General features: G+C 42.1%; 1 protein-coding gene across 2 annotated transcripts in view; it reads right to left on the reverse strand.

Annotated features, from left to right (window-relative positions):
• Positions 1 to 1,685: 1,685 nt before the first annotated feature.
• The window catches only part of TTC39C (tetratricopeptide repeat domain 39C), a 105,316-nt gene continuing 85,365 nt past the window's right edge, over positions 1,686 to 21,636 (reverse strand). For both annotated transcript variants that reach the window (XR_015153800.1, XM_086372965.1), the window contains 8 exons: positions 19,004 to 19,097; positions 15,035 to 15,142; positions 9,228 to 9,337; positions 8,069 to 8,192; positions 6,532 to 6,629; positions 6,081 to 6,185; positions 4,725 to 4,763; positions 1,686 to 4,122 (listed from right to left, as the gene is read on the reverse strand). Coding sequence is in view for 1 of the 2 variants with exons in the window: in XM_086372965.1 (XP_086229091.1) it covers positions 4,033 to 4,122; positions 4,725 to 4,763; positions 6,081 to 6,185; positions 6,532 to 6,629; positions 8,069 to 8,192; positions 9,228 to 9,337; positions 15,035 to 15,142; positions 19,004 to 19,097 (768 nt within the window). In the remaining variant the exon portion in view is untranslated. The remainder of the gene's footprint in view (positions 4,123 to 4,724; positions 4,764 to 6,080; positions 6,186 to 6,531; positions 6,630 to 8,068; positions 8,193 to 9,227; positions 9,338 to 15,034; positions 15,143 to 19,003; positions 19,098 to 21,636) is intronic.

Genomic DNA, 21,636 nt, shown 5'->3' on the forward strand with positions numbered 1-21,636 from the left:
TCTTTATAGTCCAACTCTCACATCCATACATGACTGCTGGAAAAACCAGAGCCTTGACTAGACAGACCTTTGTGGACAAAGCAATGTCTCTTCTTTTTAATATGTTGTCTAGGTTGGTCATAACTTTCCTTCCAAGGAGTAACTGTCCTTTAATTTCATGGCTGCAATCACCATCTGCAGTGATTTTTGAGCCCCCCAAAATAAAGTCAGCCACTGTTTCCCCATCTATTTGCCATGAAGTGACGAGACTGGATGCCATTATCTTAGTTTTCTAAATGTTGAGCTTTAGGCCAACTTTTTCACTCTCCTCTTTCACTTTCATCAAGAGGCTTTTTAGATCCTCTTCACTTTCTGCCATAGGGTGGTGTCATCTGCATATCTGAGGTTATTGAGATTTCTCCTGGCAATCTTGATTCCAGCTTGTGCTTCCTCCAGCCCAGCATTTCTCAGATGTACTCTGCATATAAATTAAATAAGCAGGGTGACAATATACAGCCTTGACGTACTCCTTTTCCTATTTGGAACCAGTCTATTGTTCCATGTCCAGTTCTAACTGTTGCTTCCTGACCTGCATAGATTTCTCAAGCCCTACTTAGAATCTATTGAATTAGTATCTCTTTGTAGTTGTAAAACTACAACTTGAGAACCACTCCAGAGTCCATCTAAGCTACAAGTATGTTGTTTCTATTGAATGTCCTGATCAACTAGGAACTCAGCCCCCTTGCTAGTTTCACAAGTTAGCCAAATGGGTGAATTGTGCTCACTTTAACCGAAGGAGCCCATCTTTTAGGAACTAACTTTCCCTTTTCTCGTTCTCCCTTCCCTGTACTTTTCTAAATTTTCTAAGTATTTCCTCTTCCTAAGTTCAAGTTCAAGCTTCCCCCCACCCCAACTATGTCTTTTCTTGAGAGGATCTGGGCCTAAAAATATTTTTTCTATAAAATAAAACCCTGGTGGCCCAGCAATAGACTCTGAGCTTCCACTATATGGGGCATGAGTTCAGTTCCTGGTCAGGGAACTAAGATCCCACATGCCAAGTGGTGGGGCCAAAAAATATGTAAATAAAATGTACAAACAACATCCAAACCAAAAAAAAAAAATACATAACAAACAAAACATGACTGTGTGACCATGTATCTTCACAGGTAAGGATCCATATTTGAATACTTGCCACCACAATCTGCTTAAGGAAGCAATCAACTAGGAAAGTTTACATAGCAAAGGAAAGAGAGTGTGTGTGTGTGTGTGTGTGTGTTTTAAAAAACCATGTATACGCTGTCTTTCAATTTTAGTTGGCAGAAAGATAAAAATGCAAATTCTCTAAATAATTGACTTACACAATATGGGACAATAAATATTCTAATTTTCTGTGACATCTGAAAGTAATAATTCTTTACTTAGCTATCATGTGCTAAAATCAAAAAGATACCTATCCCAATAAAAGTAAAATCTTAAATGCATTAATCACAGAGGTACATATTATTATTACTAGACCATGCCTCCAAGTGTGTCAGATTATAATTGTGTTCCAAGTACAGAAAATATACATTAGAGATTTCTCTCATCATAGGCACAATCTAATACAAAAATATATCTGACACTTATAAATTAGAAGGTCCACTTGACAGCCTCCAAAACAGGAAAAGGGGAAGGAATGATGCCAACATTAAAAAAGCACACACAGATGCAAACATGATTATTGATTATTTTCTTCATCAGAGAGGGGTAAAGAGCAATTTACACCAAACTAGGTTTCCAGGCAGTTAACAGTAACTCAAAGGTTGGGTAAGTCATGGCACGCAGGCCAGACTGTTATAAATTACTCCACTCAATACTGTACTCAGATTTCAGTGAATCTAATGGCTTTGTATACTCAGCACAGTTTTGTTATTTTAGTATTTTCAGAACCACTGTCTACCCCCTCTCAGAGCTCTACCACCAGGTTCCAGATAAACCACCAGGGCTATCCTGCATCAAACCCAGCAGAGACAGTTTATAAACAGATCTATAAACGGACTAGTAGAGACGACTCACTGAGCAGTGTTGCAATCATGTGTATTCAGTGAAGTGAACTGAACACAGATTTATTTGAAATCCTGAGATCTCTCTGGAAAAACAAAAAGTTTTAAAGCAGTTAAAGCAGAAAAGTATGGAGCCTTATGTAATCTTTTACTACTGAATAGTAAGTAGCTTGAACAATACCTGATCTGAAAATTCAAATAAGTATGAATACTGGAGCAAGAACTTCATGATTCCGAACGCTCCACAATCATAAGTGAGAAATTTGCCATATAAACTATAACCAAAAGGACATGAAAATGGCGAGAGCCATATTTTAAAGATTCATAACATTCTTTCCTTCAAACCAGGTATCTAAAACTTTTAGACACCAATTTTCCCCTTCAGAAGGCATCTACCTGGCTCCTGGATCTTCCCGTTCATGAAAGTACGTAGCATCTTTTCTCTCTGGCTAGCATCTAAAACCCATGCAGCAGTCCCACTAGAAAGAAAGTCAACGTTAATAAGCACTTTGTAAGTGAAAAAACATGAAGCAAGTTCAGCCAAAGTCAGTGAAGAGCAAGCATTTTTTTTAAAAGAAACTATTATTCCCTCAAAACCTGATTAAGTAGATTGAAGCTGCCAAAGCTGTAGCTGCCCCTCCCATGTTTGTTTTGAAGTGAAATATTAAAACTGCTGATGTTCTATGAGATCATACTTCAGCTAAAAGGATATGTAAATTAAATGACACTCCAAGAGGATATTCTATAGGGCACTGAAAATTTTAAAAATAACTACCCTTAAGATTGATCCAGGTTAGCCACACAATGATGAAATAAATTTTAAAATGACTGAGGTATTTAGATTCTTTGAAAATACAGGTATGCAGTACTGAACAAAGAGGTAAATTCAATGACAATAAAAATTAGCAACAAAGGATTAAAAAATAACTTTGAAGTCTATTTACAATATCAATAACCTGAGCTAAGGGGAAAATGATTAAATCCTGGCAACAGACAGCCCAGCAAATCCCTCACCAGCAAATACTTTGAGGCAAAAAAATCTGTGTGCTTTCAAGAACAGCCTTTTCATGCAATTTGCTGAAAAAGTTCCAAAACTTGGAAACTAGACAATTAATTACAAAGGAAGGGAAACACCTATAATGTAGGTGTTATTAATCCTGTCTGTAGTCTAGGTCTTCTAATACATTCGCAAAACAGCTATACTTTGGGCTGTAAAACTGTCTTCTATTTGCTTTCATGTTGCTGGCTTTCAAAGGGAAAAAAGTGTTTGTCCTTTGAAACATTTTTGTAGACAATCTGGAGATAAATATTTTGATGACACAACTTCAGCTGAGAAGTATTTTTTTTTTAAAATAAGGAAAACTTGGAATTCTGGGTTATTAACATATTTGTTTTTACAATAAAAGAATTATTTGGTCTGTGGTCAGGAGACCTGCATTCTATTCAAGACTCTATAATAAGAGGAATAATTAATTGGAATAAGTCAATTCGCTTTCTTGTGCCTGAGTCTCATTTTCTGGACAATGGAGATTAGAATATCTGTGCTATTATTCACAGGAATAGTTTGAGGATAAAGTAAAACTGGAAAGCACTGCTATTTTTTCAAAACACAATATAAATACTATGTTGTGATACTGTTAATAATTTTACAGGTACTTTGTGTTACCCAGTCAGATGTGTGCTTCAGGTATGCATTCCTACAAGATCGCAGGTTGAATATTTAGTTTACTTTTATTTTAAAAATAATAAATCACAAAACTAAAATGTTTGAACAAGGTCACTTAACCCTCTCCCCAGGTGGTTAGTTATTATCCCTACCATCATCATCACTTTTCTTTTTTAAGCTATGTGTTTAAAAGAGGAGATCTTGAATACATCAGCCTAACTGAGGAAACGTGTCCTGGGTCCAGGTGGTTTTCGAAGAAAAGCTGATCTTCATAAGAGCGGTGTGCTCTGCTTTTAAAGTGCAGAACCTGTGTTGGGGAAGGACACAGCAGGAACTTGGGGTCTGTCACTGAGGGACCAGTTCCCTCATTGAGGCCAGAGCAGCATGAATGCGGACATGCAACCTGTTTTCAAAGTCGTAGCCAGAGAAATCCTCCTGCAAGACCAGAGAGAGAGACTATTAGCTAAGCTGTCGGTGCTACTACGGTATTAATCACACGGCACTGTCTGCTTCCCACAGTAAAACTCCTTACGCACTTAATAATGGCTTCACATTCACTTTTTTTTTTTTCAATTCCCCAAACATCAAATTCTTATCTGTTTTTAAAATGTCAACTGAATGTTATTAAATGCTGTCTTTGGAAAATTTCCCTCATGTTATTCCTAAGACAGTAGTCTGATGCTGGGCTCAGTGGAAGTTACTGCTAAACTTCTTAAGAACACAGTTGTGAAATCAACAGTTATTTTCCCAAGAACACAGTTGTGAAATCAACAGTTATTTTCCCACTCAAACAAGAAGAGTTTCTATAAAGCATGATGAGCAATTTCATCGGAATTTTTTGTGTAATTTTACTTAAAAATCAACTGCTCACTGATTCAGTTATGACTTCCTCCTGATTCAGTTATGACTTCCCCCTCCAGAAATATTATCAACCAGGACAATCGTTTCACAAAACCTCTTGAATTCAGGCTCCAGAGTACACACAGAGGACAAGGTCACTGGAAAAAGAGAGACTGGGGATTTTGGGGCATTTTTACCTTTGCTTGAAGGAGGAGAGTTCTGCCTCTTCCTACAGTCTATGAATATAAGAAAAACACATTATCTCTTAACACCTGTGTTTATGTACTCAAGCAGAAAATGTTATAATAGAAGACTTGTTAATTCCAACAATTCATGGTGACCTAGAGGGGAGTCAACTGCTCATTCAAGCATAATGACTCAATTTTTCTTTAATATAATGGTGTTTATTTACATCAAGGAATTACTTGATAATTTTTCATAATTTTAAGTATTATTCTATAAACAACTAAAAGAGTTAAAACAGTTTAAGACCCTACTAAACAATCTAAATTTGATAATTTAAGTTTATTGGAAGTCAGTAAGCTAGATCTCTTTTTGAAGGCAATACTAATTGAGAACAATCAGCTTCATTTTTCAAGAGATAAATCATACTTGTTGTATTTTATGTATATGTATTCTAGGTTGCATTAAGAGTAAAAATTTTCTTAAAGAATATGGCATTAGAAATTTCTACCAAAATTCATAAAAACTGCATTTTCTCTTTTGGTAAAATTAGAATTTCAAATGAGAAGGCTTATCAATTAAAAGCCTTATCTTTGGCAAGATAGGTGACATATTTAAGGATTAGGCTAGAATATTTCTGTTGATTTAGCTCAACTTTTAAAAAAATCCATATATTTGAAAGCTGACTTGAATGTATTGAAACCTAGAATTTTATATAGTCAATATTATGTAACTGAGCTTCTAAAAGAAGGTATTAAGCAAATCCAGCACTGTTGAAATTCTGTTTTTTAAAAACTGTGCCATTGTGCTTAAATATACATCTTAATAATCCATCAAATTTACAAGGTATTCTAAAAAATTTTAAGTAATCCTACACATCATCCTCATTTATTCTCACTACAGTCTTTATTAAATTGGAAAGGCAGGTATTTTTTATCTTGTTTTATAGATTAGGAACAAAGTATATGGTTAAGTAACTTAATTGGTATCATACACTAAAGATAAAGGATAGCACTAGGATCACAATGAAATTCTGTATTCATCTGAATAAACCACATTACATCATATTATAATGATTATAATATATTATAATCATATTATAATTATAACTCTAAAAAAAAGACAATGATTTTGCCTCAAATGAATTTTTGTTCAAAAAGCTATGTTTCTTTTTGTAACTCCAGGGAATAGATTACCTCCTTCAACACAGTAATATAGGATTAGTAGCTTCTTGGATTCATCCCGTGTAGAATCAAGGAAAACAAAACAAAACAAAAAACCAACTTGTTTTAAATGAAGGATGTTTTGTGCCTGTTCACTTCCACAGTTTTGCTGATGAACGTTATTTAAGAAAATAGGCAAGATCTTACCTCTGGTTTGTCTAATAGAAGACAGCCAAGTTCATAGCAAGCATATGGCTGAACGTATAAGTTATTCTGCCGACATAACTCATCTTTGACAGCTCGCTGAAAGAACTGAAAGTAATACAGATGTTCTTAGAATGAACAAACAAAACTGTCTGCCTCCTCACTTCCTCTTCCACCACTTGAGACGGTCATCTTTGATAAACAGATAATGCCAGAAAAGGAGCCCATAGGTGAAGAAATATTCAAAGGCTCTGAAGTCACATTAAGAACGAACATGAACCATCACCAACTTCTGGCATCTGAGAGGATGACCTTCATCTAATAAAGTGGATGAAACTCACACTGTGATGGGAGACTGGCTTTGCGTAACACTTTCCTTTTTCTCATTCACAAGCCCACATGTAGTTTTTCATAGTTCAGTTTTCTTAGCTATGACACCACGTGAACAGTTTACCTGAACAGCATCTTCTGAGTTCCCTAGACATTTGTGTATGGCACCAAGAAGCAAATACTTTAATCCAACGACAGATGAATCATCTACTCCATGGCAAGCTTAAAGAGAAGACAGCAAGAAGGGAATACATTCATCAGGAGTTAAGAATCTCATTGCTTAGTGACTCACTGAGTTCAAACTGAGAAGGTTCCCCTTCCTCGTCCATTAGTGAGTCTCCTTAGTCCAAGAAAGTGATAATCTTTCTTATGCCTGCCAATTACTATTTTATATTTGCATGTGTGTTTGAATTATCTCTAAATACATAGCCTACACTTGTGCATTCAAAAGAACATAGTCACTAAGATTCTTCACTGTTCCTTTGTGTTAGACATTAGTAGATATTCCAGACTAGCATCAACAACCAGGAATGGGTTTTAAATTATGAATATTTTTAAACAACAGAGCAGAACTTGAACATCCAAAAGCAATTTTATTTCCTTTCAAGTAATCTCCTTGGGAGGGTTACTGCTGCTGCTGCTGCTAAGTTGCTTCAGTCATGTCCGACTCTGCGACCCCATAGACGGCAGCCCACCAGGCTCCCCCGTCCCTGGGATTCTCCAGGCAAGAACTGGAGTGGGTTGCCATTTCCTTCTCCAATGCATGAAAGTGAAAAGTAAAAGTAAGTCGCTCAGTCGTATCCGACTCTTAGCGACCCCATGGGCTTTACACACCTACTCTAATTACAGGGCCTCTGTGTACAACTTCTTTTGGAGTTGTATTACTCTGCTCTGGAATATCAATACTGACAAACTTTTTGACCTTTGAAAGGAAACCTGTTTTTTTCTTAATAAGCAAAAGGCATCTGCAGAGAAGTCTGATGATAAAAGCATGGGACTCAGGGGCTTCCCTGGTGGCTCAGTGGTAAAGAACCCATTTACCAATGCAGGAGACATGGGTTCGATCCCCAGTCTGGGAAGATCCCACCTGCCGTGGAGCAGCTAAGCCCGTTTGCCACAACTACTGAGCCTGTGCTCGAGAGCCCGGGAGCTGCAACTACTGAGGCCCCTGTGCCCTAGAGCCTGTACTCCGAAACAACTAAGAAAAGCCACTGCAATGAGAAGCCCGCACCCTGCAATGAAGAGCAGCCCCCACTCTTGCCCCATCTAGAGAAATGCCCGCATGCACCAACAAAGACTGAGACTAGCCTAATTCCATTGGAATTCAATGGAAAATGCTATATTTGATCACAAACAAGTGTCACTGCAGAACAATCCAATAAATTGGAGTCCAAAATATTAATACAAAATCAATTCTGGAGAAGGGCAGCATATACGCAAGATGACATTTCCAAAAGATTAATAACCCCGATGATCAGAAAGCATCACCACACACTCCTGAATCTGGCCCTTCCAGTGCTTTCTATCCCCAGTACCTGTGATGGAATTTTCTTAACCACTAGGCCATCTGTCCCAGAGAGCGACAGATTGGTACTCTCTGAGTCAGAGCAGATGAGTGAGACCCTGAAGGCACAGGCTGCTGTGCGCACTTTGTTATTTACCTTGACTCATCCTCTGTAGGTTGGGCGGGGAGCAGTTGGGGAGGGCTTTCCACAAGTACAACACTTCGATGGACGCCAGCACACAGAGTGCTCTGGTTGGGGTTTGTTTCCGAAATCTCTCTGCCTGCAAGCAGTTAGAATGATTAGGCTACATTTAAAACAAACAAACGAACTAACTAAAAAAAAAAAAAAAAAAACTTCAGAGACATTAAAAAAATGCTGGTTCATATTTGATATGAACAGTCCCCTCCCACAAGGCTAAAAATGAAAATTTCTGTGTTTTTGTTGTATTGGTAGATATCCCTTTCTCTCATTATTCACTTCAATCTACTGTCGAGTTCCAGGACATATTTTAAAAACTGCAGGATGAAACCAGATTCATTTTGGTTTAGGTCAAAGGAATTTATAAAAGCTGGGTGACAGATATTAACTTAATGGGTTTATATGAAGGCTGTAACACTAGAGGCCTTTCAGTTATGGTTTTATTGACTTTTTCGTTTTCTAATTAGTCCCAGTCCTCTTGGGGGCATTCCCCATTACAACCCAGTTTATACTCACACTAAGCCATTAAATGTTCATTCAATAAAAACTTCCAACTGAAAACATGCAGAATTCAGGATATGACAAGTTGTCCTATAACCTATGGTAATTCAGCTAAACTGTATTCTTAAAAAAGTACAGAAATAAATGAGGGCCTTTCTCACTACAGTCCTGGGCCTTTCTGCTGGTCAATTTGATGCATGCTCTTGCTTTTTATTCATCACCCAATGTGATGGTTTCACTAGATGAGAACCCAGAGTCTGTATCTCTTGCCCAGGTTTTGCTGATCTGCACTCCTCTGAGGCTACCTCACCCTTCAGATATACACACTCCCTCTCCAGGGGCTCATGAGCTCCACAGGGTCAGTAATATCTCTATTCATTCAAAGAAACAATAGCAAACAATAGCTTTAATTATTTGCAACCAACCAGTACTTTGCATTCAGAGCAGGATGACACACGAGAATATTCTCTCACAGTCGTGAGCTACTTGCTCAGCAAGGAGATCAGCTTTGCACAGGATTTCCTAATTTCCTAGGATTTCCATTTGCTGTCCAAGGTGACCATGGTTAGAAATATCCATTATAAACGACACACCAGATCAACAAGTTCCAACAAACCTTTTTCACAGAAAACTGTTCAATCTGATTGTTTTTCCTTTTGAAGAGCTTCTGAACTTCTTTAAAGACAATCTGTGCCCCGTCCACATCACCGGTGGCTCCCTGACAAACTGTAAGAAACCATCGTCATAATCTTTAAAGTATTTAGGGGGAAAATACCACTAAGGGATACCCAGGTTGATGACACTTGGAAAAGGTTATTACCAAAGGAGAAAATGGGAGGAGATATTTCTAAAGACTGTTACATGTGGGACTATACCAACCTGCTGCTCATCATTCCACTGATTCAGTAATTATTTCCCTGCTGCTAGGTTCCCTGAGCTTTACAGGAACACGTTGGGAAAACTATGGTCGTAGATACTGTCACGGAGCACAGTCCCATTCGAGCTCACACACTTGGAAAGTGGAAGAAAAATGAAAACTAGGCAAGAACAGTTAGGAGCTGGGAGGACTGTGAGAGCGTCACACTGGTAGAGGGCTATCCCTGTGCCTGGAAAGAAAGTCATGAAGTGTCCTGTATCTGACAGTCCTTCACCGTCATGAAGTAGTCACGGGTGTGTTCACTGGGCACCTACCACCTACAGCCACTATCAAGGATGTGAAGAAGAAATACACGTTTACACCCAGAAGAAACTTGGATTTCAGCTGGAGAGAGAACACCCACAATTCCAGAGCTACAATGGATGCAGTGAAGAGAGCCTTGGGAGTCCTGACATCAAAGTTACTTTCAAAAAGCTCAAGGAGGGAAGGGATGGTTTCTCTTCGGCGTGGTCGCACAGCTCTGAGGGACCAGAGTCAAGGTGAGCCTTGGAAGGGGCTAAGACTTCGATCTTCATCTCCCCCAAACCCCAGGCAAAGACTCAAGTCACACTGCCTCTGCTTCACCCGCTCTCTCCCTTCTCCAAACTTCACACCAGGCTGCAGTCCCACCTCCTCCATCTGACTTTACCAACCACTCTTTGTCATCCTCTTTGCAACTCCCATGACACTGAATTCCTTTCTATTAATTTCTTGTTGATTTTGTCTCTGGCACATACTGTTTTTCAATCCCCACTTGGAATGTCCATTGATTTGCTAGTTCTTCCTTCTTTATTTGAGCGATCCTAAAACTAGATGGTCCCATTCTCACATTTTGGGGCTTGGTCAAGCCGGGCACAGGGCTGTGGCATGTCAGAGGGTGAGCAGCTACTGGAAGGTCAAAGAAATACAAGCAGCAAGGCTTGGAGAAAGCTGAGGACATCAAGGTGATGGGAAAAGCAGAAGATTTCTACTGGGAATCACTGGGATTAGTCTGAATATGAAAAGGGAGAGGTAATTCCATTCCCAGTTTTGGAAGCAGCGCTGGTCCGGATGTGGGGTCTGAACCCATCCCAAATGACCTCATCTGTTGTGTTACAACATTTCAAAACCAGAAGGAAGCTCGGTGATTGTTTTGTAGAACAACTCCATGGTATTATAGACCCAGGAAAGTTAAAAGACTTGCCTGAGGTCACACAGTAAATCAATGAAAAAGAGTAATTTCTGCTGCCCCTAGCTTGAGGTTTCCGTACATAACTGATAATATTATTATATAGTCACATAGTTTTCTAAAAAGGAATGAGCAAATGTGGGCACACAAGAGAGTCATAAATATCAACAATATCAGAATCTGAATCACCTTTGCAGGTCTATAGCTCTAACACCTCAGATCCTGAAGAATATGTATACCACTTCCTTTTCATAAGTTACAGACAGTTGCCTCAAAGGATGCAGATATTAGAAAGCAGAGCATCTCTGATTTATCCTAAGTCTGAGACCTACACAGACTTAGGATGCTCAGCCTGTCCATTAGGACTAAGCTTTATTGTTGTCATTAGTCGCTCAGTCATGTCCGATTCTTTTGCGACCCTATGGACTGTAGCCCATCAGGCTCCTCCGCCCACGGGGTTTCCAGGCAAGAACAGTGGGGTGGGTTGTCATTTCTTTTTCCAGGGGATCTTTCTGGATCAGGGATCAAACCTACGTCTCCCCCACTGGCAGGTGGATTCTTTACCAATGAGCCACCAGGGAAGCCCTTCAAGAGATATTCTAATCTTTTGGGGTAACTTATTTTTATGTAATTTCAAACGCATAGAAAATTTGCAAGAATAGTACAAGGATATGGTCCAGCCATCCCACTTCCTACATCACCCTTCGGGTAATGTGCTAAATGGCACTGGAACCAGGGCCTCAAAAAGAACCACATTCCCAGCAGCATCATTCACGACAGCCAAAGGGGGGGAACAACCCAAGAGTCTACAGACAATGAACAAATAAACAAAACATGGTCTGTACACACAATGGAATATTATTCAGCCTTAAAAATGAATGAAATCCTGACACACACTACATTATGGATGAACCTTGAGGACACTATGTTAAGTGAAATAAGCCAGATTCAATCAACAAATACTGTTGAGTCCACTTACTTGAGGCACCTAAAATAGTCAAATTCATATAGACAGAAGGAGCAGAGTTTATTAGGGGTTGGCTTGGGCAGGGGGTAGGTAGTTCTTGTTTAAAGATCATAGAGTTTTACTCCTAAAAGAAAAGGGGGGAACGAGAGTGTCAATTCCTAAGTAGGTTGATAAGAAGTCCCGGTCCCCGAGGAGGAGAAAGGGGTCTGGAGCTTTTGCAAAGGGGACAGAGGTCTGGAGTTCTCAAGGAGAAAAGGACCAGCACTTTTTCTACACTGTCTTGTCTTGGTCAATGTAACAATGTATCTTGCTCCAGGACATGTTTCTCCTTCACAAGAACCTTCTAACTAATCTTGTTACCTTAAGAAGTATGTTGTGGGAGTGGATCTGGTAAGACCTTTCTGTTGTTAGTTCTAATCTTGTTAATTTAAGATTTATGTTGTGGGAATGGGTCTGGTAAAAGGATATAAGCTTTGATTAACACTAGCAGTGGGCACTCTCCATCCCCCTTCTGATGTCTGTGTCAGAAGATTTGTCTGTCCCTTTTTCACTTTAATAAAACTCTGCTACACAAACACACACACAAAATAAATAAAGATCACAGAGTTTCACTTTTCAAAAAGAAAGGTGGGCAGTGGCGATGGCTATCAAAGAACTTAATGCCACTGAACCACATACTGAAAAATGGTTAAAACGGGGAAATCCCTGTCGGTCCAGTGGTTAGGATTCTGGGCTTTCACCTTCAGAGGCCTGGGGAAATAAGATTCTGCAAGCTGTCCAGCGTAGCCAAAAAAAAAATACTTTTTTAATGGTTAAAGTAGATTTTACATTATGTATATTTTACCATAATTTAAAAAAAAAACCTCTCAGCTATAAGATAAACAAGGTTTGAAGATCTAATGTATAATAACATGGTGACTACATTCGATAATACTGTATTGTAAATTGAAATCTGCCAAGAGTAGAAAAAAAGACAAAAAAAAAAGTGATTAAAGAAAAAACCAAGGAACTAAGTTCCCAGTGGCAGTGTTTCCAGTCCCTTAATGCTCATCTTCTCAGGCGCTGCTTATAACACATACCAGTCCTTCAAGCCAACTCAGGTAACAGCTCCTGCAAGCCGCCTGCACTGAGAGCGCAGCAGCGAGCCGCCCCACCTCCCAAGCCCTCTTTATGTGGAGCTCTTCACACATCATCTTCACGGAACCCCCGTGGAGACGTGGAGACTGGAGTCTTTCACGCTGTATCATCTCCTACAACTGGTGTGATCCTGGGATTTCCAGTGAGAATAAATGCTCCTCTATAGAGCCACACTGTACATTTATTTCTTCATGCTCTATGCTCCACAAAGATTTTTAAAAAATACATAGCTCATCAGTATCACCTTTCTAGATTCCATGTATGTGCGTGAATATATGACACTTGTTTTTCTCTTTCTGACTTACTTCACTCTGTATAACAGCCTCTAGGTTCATCCACCTCATTAGGACTGACTCAAATGTGTTCATTTTTATGGCTAAGGAATATCCTATTGTATATATATACCACAGCTTTATCCATTCATCAAGCAATGGAGACGCAGACATAGAGACAGACTTGTGGACACGATGTGTGAGAGGGTGAGACGAATGGGGAGAGTGGCATGGAAACAGAACTACACACGTAAAACAGGCAGCCAGGGGGGAAGTGCTGTATTATGCAGGGAGCTCAAATCATGTGCGGTGTGGCAACCTAGAGAGGTGGGAAGGGGTGGAAAGTTCAACAGGGAGGGGACATATGTATACTTGTGGCTGATTCATGTTGATGTATGGCGGAAACCAACAAAATATAGTAAAGCAATTACCCTCCAATTAAAATAAAACAAATACCTGCCCACACTGACTACCTGATCCTATTACACCACAACAGCAGCAGCTTGTTTTGGTTCATCACCGTGCAGGGCACACCAAGCCCACTCAATAAACAGCTGCAATTTTCATCTGAGATGCCTCTGAGTTCCGTAAACCAACCCTTAGAGTATCCTAGCAGCATACTGAAAATAATCTTACTCAAACATCAACAACAAGAGCCAGATGAAAATGGATTAACACCCTGTGGGGTCTATAGGAAGGACTGAGGGTGTAAGGGCTTCCATCCTGATTGCTAATGGACTGCAGTTCCAGAACATTCTGGATATACACAGGGTCACTGTTAATTCTTTCCCATTTTAAAGAGACCAGTTACAGGGATGGAATGACAGGAGATGTTCTGTTAAATGCAAACCTTCAGAGAAATAAGAACACATTTAAAATAATGCTTGGATCAGTTTTAAATTTCAAGGAGAAGAATCGCTTTTGTGGGTGTGTAAGGAAAGCTCACTGTTAGAGGCAGGAGGAGTACACTCCCTGGGTCTCTTCAATCGCTTCCTAAACCACTCTGCATCACACAGACAATTCATGGGGCTTAGGGCACAGACAGCGGTTCTGTCCACCAGGTGGCAGCATGTCTTCACCTATCTGTTCATGTCAAGGGAAAAGGCAACGCACACGATACTCCTGTCAGAAAGCGTAAGTTGTTTCTGCCATAATGACATGCAGTGTTGAAACACCTTGTACTCCGCAAAATCACACTAATTATAACAGGGGTAAGAGGCAAAACAAGGCTGGAATGGACTCCTCAAAACCTGTGCAACTCACAACGAGGGCACTAACAATTGAAAGGAAGATATGAACACGATTTAAAAGACATGTTCAATGCTTTAAAATTCTTTAAGCGCCTAATAAATGAAAAATAGATTTGAGGAAAAAAAGGAGAGGGGTGAGGGTAAGTTGAGGCTGTTTAGGACAAAGTGTACGAAAATGAGAAGCTCATAACGAGCATGTCCAGGACCCAGCATGTGACGGACCCAGCCCTGGGGGGATACTGGAAGGGGCAGGGCGTGTAGCATCGAACTTCCCAACATTCCACTGGGTGGGTGGGAGCTGTATTCAGCTGCTATTCACTTGCAGTCCAAAACAGTACTTTAGCCACCTGTTCTGAAGATCTGATTCACTGGAAAAAATCCCAATGCTGGGAAAGATTGAGGGCAGGAGGAGAAGGGGACAACAGAGGACAAGATGGTCGAATGGCATTACCGACTCAATGGACATGAGTTTGAGCAAGCTATGGGAGATGGTGGAGGACAGAGGAGCCTGGCTACTGGAGCCCATGGGAGTCTCAAAGAGTCAGACACAACTCAGCGACTGATCAGCAACAAACAACACCACATGCTGTGGGAAACTGTCAAGAACACCACTTCTGCATCTTCTGCCCATCACTCTCCATCCAACAACAAGAGGGAGCTAGTCTGAGACAGAGGAGGGCGTGCTGTGACCATGTGTACTGGGATCCACTCACCTGCGGTTAGGTAGGCATAATAGCACTGGGACCACCGGGACTCGTTTTTTAGCCTCTCAAAGGAATTGAACGCATCCTTGAAATTCAGCTCTATCATGCTGCACCAACCTGTGAAACAGATGTTTTTAGAAAAGGATCCTAAAGTAACACAGGCTTCCCTGGTGGCTCAGTGGTAAAGAATTCGCCTGACAATGAAGGAGACACAGGTTCGATACCTGGATTGGGAAGATCCCTTGGAGAAGGACATGGCAACCCACTCCCGTGTTCTTGCCTCAAAAATCCCATGAACAGAGGAGCCTGGTGAGCTACAGTCCATGGGACTGCAAGAGTCGGACACGACTTAGCGACTGAACAGCAAAATAACACACTTTTCAGCCCATGTGTAGGTTACATATCCCTCATCCTGCTGACTTCCTCTGCAAGTGTTCCATGTAAACTACCTGAGAACTTCATAATTCTTTTTTTCTTCTTAAACATTTTCAATGGGATGCTTTGAGGAAGATACAGCATCTCTGATTTCACAACCGGTGAGGCAGTATAGAAGGGAGGCGCATAAAGATTTTGAGGAAAATGGTCTAATTTGTCTCCAGTTGTGCAATAAACCTAAGCACAGTGCTTCTCTCCAAGAACAGGTAGAGAAAAAGGAACGATGCTACTAGATTATATAACACGGTGACCACCTCGGAAGTCTCACATACTCACCAGCGCGTTGATGATCACTGGTAATTAGCAAACTGCTCAGAGGAGTAGAGAGCGAGCCAGTGAGACATTAAGTACTTGCCACCCTCTCTCTGAGAGGCAGAGAAAGGACCCAGCTCTCTTGGAGCAAAACATCCTTAGGCTGGCATCCTGGGGATAGGTACGGGTGGGGAGAAGCAACAGCAGCAAGGATATAAGGAGTGTTACTCTCTGCTGTTAGTAACAGCAGCTCCCCATCATAGAGCCAGCCCTGGGTGTGCCAGGCACCTGATGTAATTCTCTCTAATCCCAGTGCAGTCTTGGAAAGGTGGCTGATGGTGCCGTACCTGACCAAGGAGAAAGCCTAAGGCATGAAGAGGCTTCGTGACTTGCTCAGGGTCACACGGCTTAGAAGAGGGAAGGGCTGAGGATCAAAGGCCATCGCACTCTCCTGTCTGCGAGCTGCCTAACAAATTCTGTTATCCACTCCACGAAGTAGTCACGTCACCTGACACCCTACAGGGATGAGGGGAAGCCACACTTCCAGGAAATTCAGTGTCAAACTCCACGGGATATGATGTGAAGTTGACGTATTTTAAAGATCAGATCAGTCGCTCAGTCGTGTCCGACTCTTTGCAACCCCATGAATCGCAGCACGCCAGGCCTCCCTGTCCATCACCATCTCCCGGAGTTCATTCAGACTCGCGTCCATCGAGTCAGTGATGACATCCAGCCATCTCATCCTCTGTCGTCCCCTTCTCCTCTTGCCCCCAATCCCTCCCAGCATCAGAGTCTTTTCCAATCAGTCAACTCTTCGCATGAGGTGGCCAAAGCACTGGAGTTTCAGCTTTAGCATCATTCCTTCCAAAGAAATCCCAGGGCTGATCTCCTTCAGAATGGACTGGTTGGATCTCCTTGCAGTCCAAGGGACTCTCAAGAGTCTTCTCCAACACCACACTTCAAAAGCATCAATTCTTCGGTGCTCAGCCTTCTTCACAGTCCAACTCTCACATCCATACATGACCACAGGAAAAACCATAGCCTTGACTAGACGGACCTTTGTTGGCAAAGTAATGTCTCTGCTTTTCAATATGCTATCTAGGTTGGTCATAACTTTCCTTCCAAGGAGTAAGTGTCTTTTAATTTCATGGCTGCAGTCATGATTTTTCTAAAGTCTTTTAATTTCATCTGCAGTGATTTTGGAGCCCAGAAAAATAAAGTCTGATGCTGTTTCCACTGTTTCCCCATCTATTTTCCATGAAGTGATGGGACCAGATGCCATGATCTAACCCTAACCCTAACCCTAATTTTAGAGTAAAACCTGGGGCAAATTATTTCCATCCTAAAATAGACTTCAGGGTAAGATTTGGATTCAGTGCAAAAGTAGAGGTGGGAGGTAGCACCAAACCAAAATAAGGAGGCTGAGTTCCGACTGCGCTGTTCCCACCCTCCAGCCACACCCCAGGTCAACCCTCCTACGTCCTTAGCTCTGGGTTCCATGATTTCTAAGCTTTCTGCAGCTCTAACTTTCTGCCCCACCACAGACCCAGAAGTGGTGCACACACAAGAAAAGGCCACCATGATCAGTCTGCAATATATACAGTATCAAATCTTTATGTTGGACACTTTACTAATGTTACATGTCAACTCTATCTCCATAAAACTAGAAGAAAAAAAGAGTATCCTAAACAAGAACCATGAAAGGTCACCAAAGCTAGTTCTTCAAGTTCTATACTACTACATCAGTTGTGAAATTAGAGATGCCTTGTCTCCCTCAAAACATCACAGTTACCGTGTCTCATGTTCCATTCCGCATTACGGCTACACACCAGAGCTCCAGCAAGTTGGTGGCTGTTGTTTAGTTGCTAAGTCATGTCTCTTTTGTGACCCCATGGACTGTAGTCCACCAGGCTCTTCTGTCCATGGGATTTCCCAGACAAGAATATTGGAGAGGATTGTCATCTCCTTCTCCAGGGGACCTTCCTGACCCTGGGATCAAACTCAAATTTCCTGCATTGGCAGGTGGGTTCTTTACCGCTGAGCCACCAAGGAAGCCCCCCAGCAGAGGTTAGACTGCAGAAAAATATATTTCCCACTGGATCACATTTGATCTTCACTTTCTAAGCTATAACAGATGTATAAAACATAGTACTGTTTATTGGGCAGTTCTCAATCAGCACTCTTCTTTAAAAAAAAAAAAAAGAAAAGATTCAGGAAGACAAATATATCTATGGCAGGCAAGCAAGCAGCAGGCACTGTAAGGTCCACTCTGCCAGGTGACAACTGCCTCCCCAGGCTTCCTCCATCTCTTCTTTTGTGTCTCTGATGACAGCCTTTGGAGTCTCAATTTCACTTTTGGTTCTCATCACCACCTCATCCTTTCTCCCGTCTCTGCTCCCTCCTTCATTCCTTGTAGGTGCGCTATATACAGTGTGACCTTGCAGTCTTGGCTCAAATTCTAAAAAGCATGAATCCCTTACTAAAATGTGTTCCTGTTGTTTCAAGTCCAAAGTTGTGTTTATGCTTCTCAGCATAATTAAGCCACTGTCACAGTCAAGGATTATGGAATCACTAACGTATTTTAGTGCAGTCAGCCAAAAAAAAAAAATTTAAAGCAACAACTTTGAGGGAGGGGAGAGGGGGGCTAAATCTTGGGCAAACAAATGCCTCCAGGTCTGTCTATAAATGCATCTCCAAGAGGGGAGAAGCAGGAGGAGGTGGCTAACACGTGTGCCAAGTACCCTGCCTCAGGCTCATCCGGGTACTTTCATCTAAACCACACAGCTGCTCCAAGGGCGACTGCAGGGCGAGGGCTCCTAGTTAGTTGGTAGAAGAGCTAACTGGGCTTGGAATCCGTGCACCCAACCTCTCCTAAGCCGGACTTTTCTTCTCAGGTACACATTGGTGGGAGGGAAGAGATAGCAGTTCTGAATTCTAATATCCAGTCCAATAAAAGAGTCAAAATTGGTTCTTTTTTTTTTTTTTTAATTGGTTCTTACTCAATTCAGTCAACTGTGCCTATTAGCCTAGAGTCAAATCATCAAAGGAACAAATTATTGGAAAGAAGTAACAAGAATTCACTGAGATAAGTATCGCTACTTCCACCATGGTAACAAAGTCCTGTTATTACAAAAGGCAGCCGGCATTTCACAAAGACACAAACTGAACAGCATTAACAGGGAAAGAGTGCACAGGAATGCATTAACACTTGCGGGACAAGAAGCTGGACACAAACTGCTGTGTTAATACACTATTTGATGACAGGCAACTGGACTGACATTCAACACTTACCAATTTCATAGAGACAAACATGCTGGATTTCTCTCTGGTCTACCGCAAGTTCCAGAGCAGTATGGAAGGAAGTCAAGGCACTGTTGATTTGACACTACGGAAAGAAATGAAAACCACGGTCACTGGCTTAAGATCTATCGTTAACATTGCGACAGAGGATGAGATGGTTGGATGGCATCACCGACTCAAAGTTCATGAGTCTGAGCAAGCTCCGGGAGATGGGGAAGGATAGGGAAGCCTGGTGTGCTGCAGTCCATGGGGTCGAAAAGAGTCTAACGCTACTGAACGACTGAACAACAAAAGCGTTGTTTTTCCAAATTCAAAAGCGTCTTTTCCCTTCTAGTTACTTTAAACAGATTAAGCAGTTATAGAAGAGAGTGATCTGAAGACTTCTGGGGAAATGGCCCCGTCCATGGCTGTGAGCTGAACCGAGGTCAGAGCACCTCTCCTTCTGCTCAGCCAGAAAGACTCCCCGGGATGGCGTGGCCCACAGCCCCTCCTGCCACTGGGGCTCTCTGTGCACCTGTACACTAGAACTTAGAGGAGTCCAGTGATGAGCTGAGCTGATCCTTGGGATGGGTGACTTCGACAGGAGAGGGACTGTACGTCCTCCTGTGTATACCCACAGGACCCAGAGAGACTCGCAGTCAGCACTGTCGGGAGCCAGTCCCTGGGTCCAGCCTCAACTGCTCTCCCTTTTGGGACCCCCTCACTCTCGACCCCACAACTCAGTGCTATTGTCAGATTGCTTCTGGTCATCACCTCTCTTCTCTGGACACTTTAGAAACTGAGGATCCAGATTTTACTTCCTACTTTTACATTCATCCAGTACTGTCTAGAGCCCGAGAGACTCTCAAATGTCTGTCCTGCTCTTTGCTGGTTAAATACATTTAGTTTTTCTTTCCATGAAAGATCTCTTTCAAAGTCTGCTGATCTGAGGCCATAAGCAACTGGTAAGATCACCTAAAAGGCATCATCAGGATGAAAGGGAGGTAGATTAAACCCTAAATATGGCAACGACAGGCATTAAGTATCATCTATCACTAAGGATACAGTGATATAAATCCTAAATATAAATCCTAAATGTCCCGAAGTCCTGATGCACGCTCAGAAGTGTTCCTTTCTCCCTCCCGCGGGTGCCTGCAATGCGATGCTCTTCCACCCTGCACTCAGCGCTCCGTCCTGTGCATCTCCCTTTGCTGCTCCCAGGGAACTCCCTTTCCAACGCTCCAGCTGCCTCTTCTCCCTGCAAGCAGCCAGACTGGGGCATGAAGGGTCTAAGAGGGGCTGTTGGTTCCCTGAGCCCAGCCCCCACCATATTCCTCAGTGACATGATGTCTGATCACTGCAGGAGGCCCCCGGACCCTACACAGGGCACAGATGAGTCAGCAAGGAGATGTGCAGGACAGTCTGTGACTCAGGAGCACTAGGAGCCAAATGACTCATGAACCAAGGCCATGGCTGGGCCAGTAACTGCTCGTGCCCCGTGGTAACACTTCACTCTGCTGGCAGCAAGCTTCATACTGAGTGCTCAATCCGTGTCACCCCAACAAGTGCTCGGCAGGTAGCCACAGAACACACCCATCACTGCCTCACTAACATGTATTCTCAAGGAGCTCGACACTGAGTTGAGGGGACCCTCATAGGAATGAAACAAGCTCCCTTCTCTAACCTCGAGACGTTTACACTGATTGTGAGCACAAAACCAAGATGTGTGTGTGTATATGTATGCATGTGTTTAGTTGCTCTGTGGTATCTGACTCTTTTGCGACCCAAAGGACTGTAGCCAGCCATGGTCCTCTGTCCATAGGATTCTCCAGGCAAGAATCCTGGAGTGGGTTGCCATTTCCTCCTCCAGGGGATCTTCCCAACCCAGGGATGGAATGTGCATCTCCTGCATTGAAGGCAGACTCTTTACTGCTGAGCCACTGGGGAAGCCCACAAAGCCAAGATACAAAAGGTAAAAAATCAATCTCTTATGAAAAGTACGTATGTGTGGAAGGATCTGGACACTCATTATGCCCATTTATAACTTTCTGGATCAATCGTTCCTTCCTGGACCTTCCTGATGGTCTAGCGGTAAAGAATCCATCTGCCAATGCAGGAGACACAGGTTTGATACCTGGTCTGGGAAGATCCCACAGATCAACTGAACAGAGCAACTGAACCTATGCGCCACAACTACTGAGCCTGTACTCTGCAACAAGAGAAGTCACAGCAAGGAGAAGCCGGTGCGACTAGAGAGCAGCCCCCCACTTGCCACAATAGAGAAAGCCCACACAGCAATGAAGACCCAGCACAGCCAAAAGAAATAAAAAAGTTCTTCCCTTGCATCACACAGGCACTCAACTTAGCCCATTTACAAAGAAACCACAGTGTTAGGGTTTCTGCTTTGCATGGATCTCCCCAGTTTCCCAAGTTAATGGCTCTCAACTCTTACACAGGGATGGGCCATCACTACCAATCTGACCCCAGCTGGGGTCCAGCAGATGGCAGTGCAATGCCACACTGCCCTTCAGAGGGCAGAAAATGACTCAGTCAACATTTATCAGACAAATACTGTGCCTGGGATGGAATGGGCTCCGGAGATACACAGATGAGTCCAAACTAAGCTGTCAACTCAAGAAAATAAG

Source organism: Bos grunniens, chromosome 24 (genome assembly GCF_055505025.1).
Source record: "Bos grunniens cultivar Pamir isolate PY7600 chromosome 24, Bosgru_T2T1.0, whole genome shotgun sequence".
NCBI lineage: Eukaryota > Metazoa > Chordata > Mammalia > Artiodactyla > Bovidae > Bos > Bos grunniens.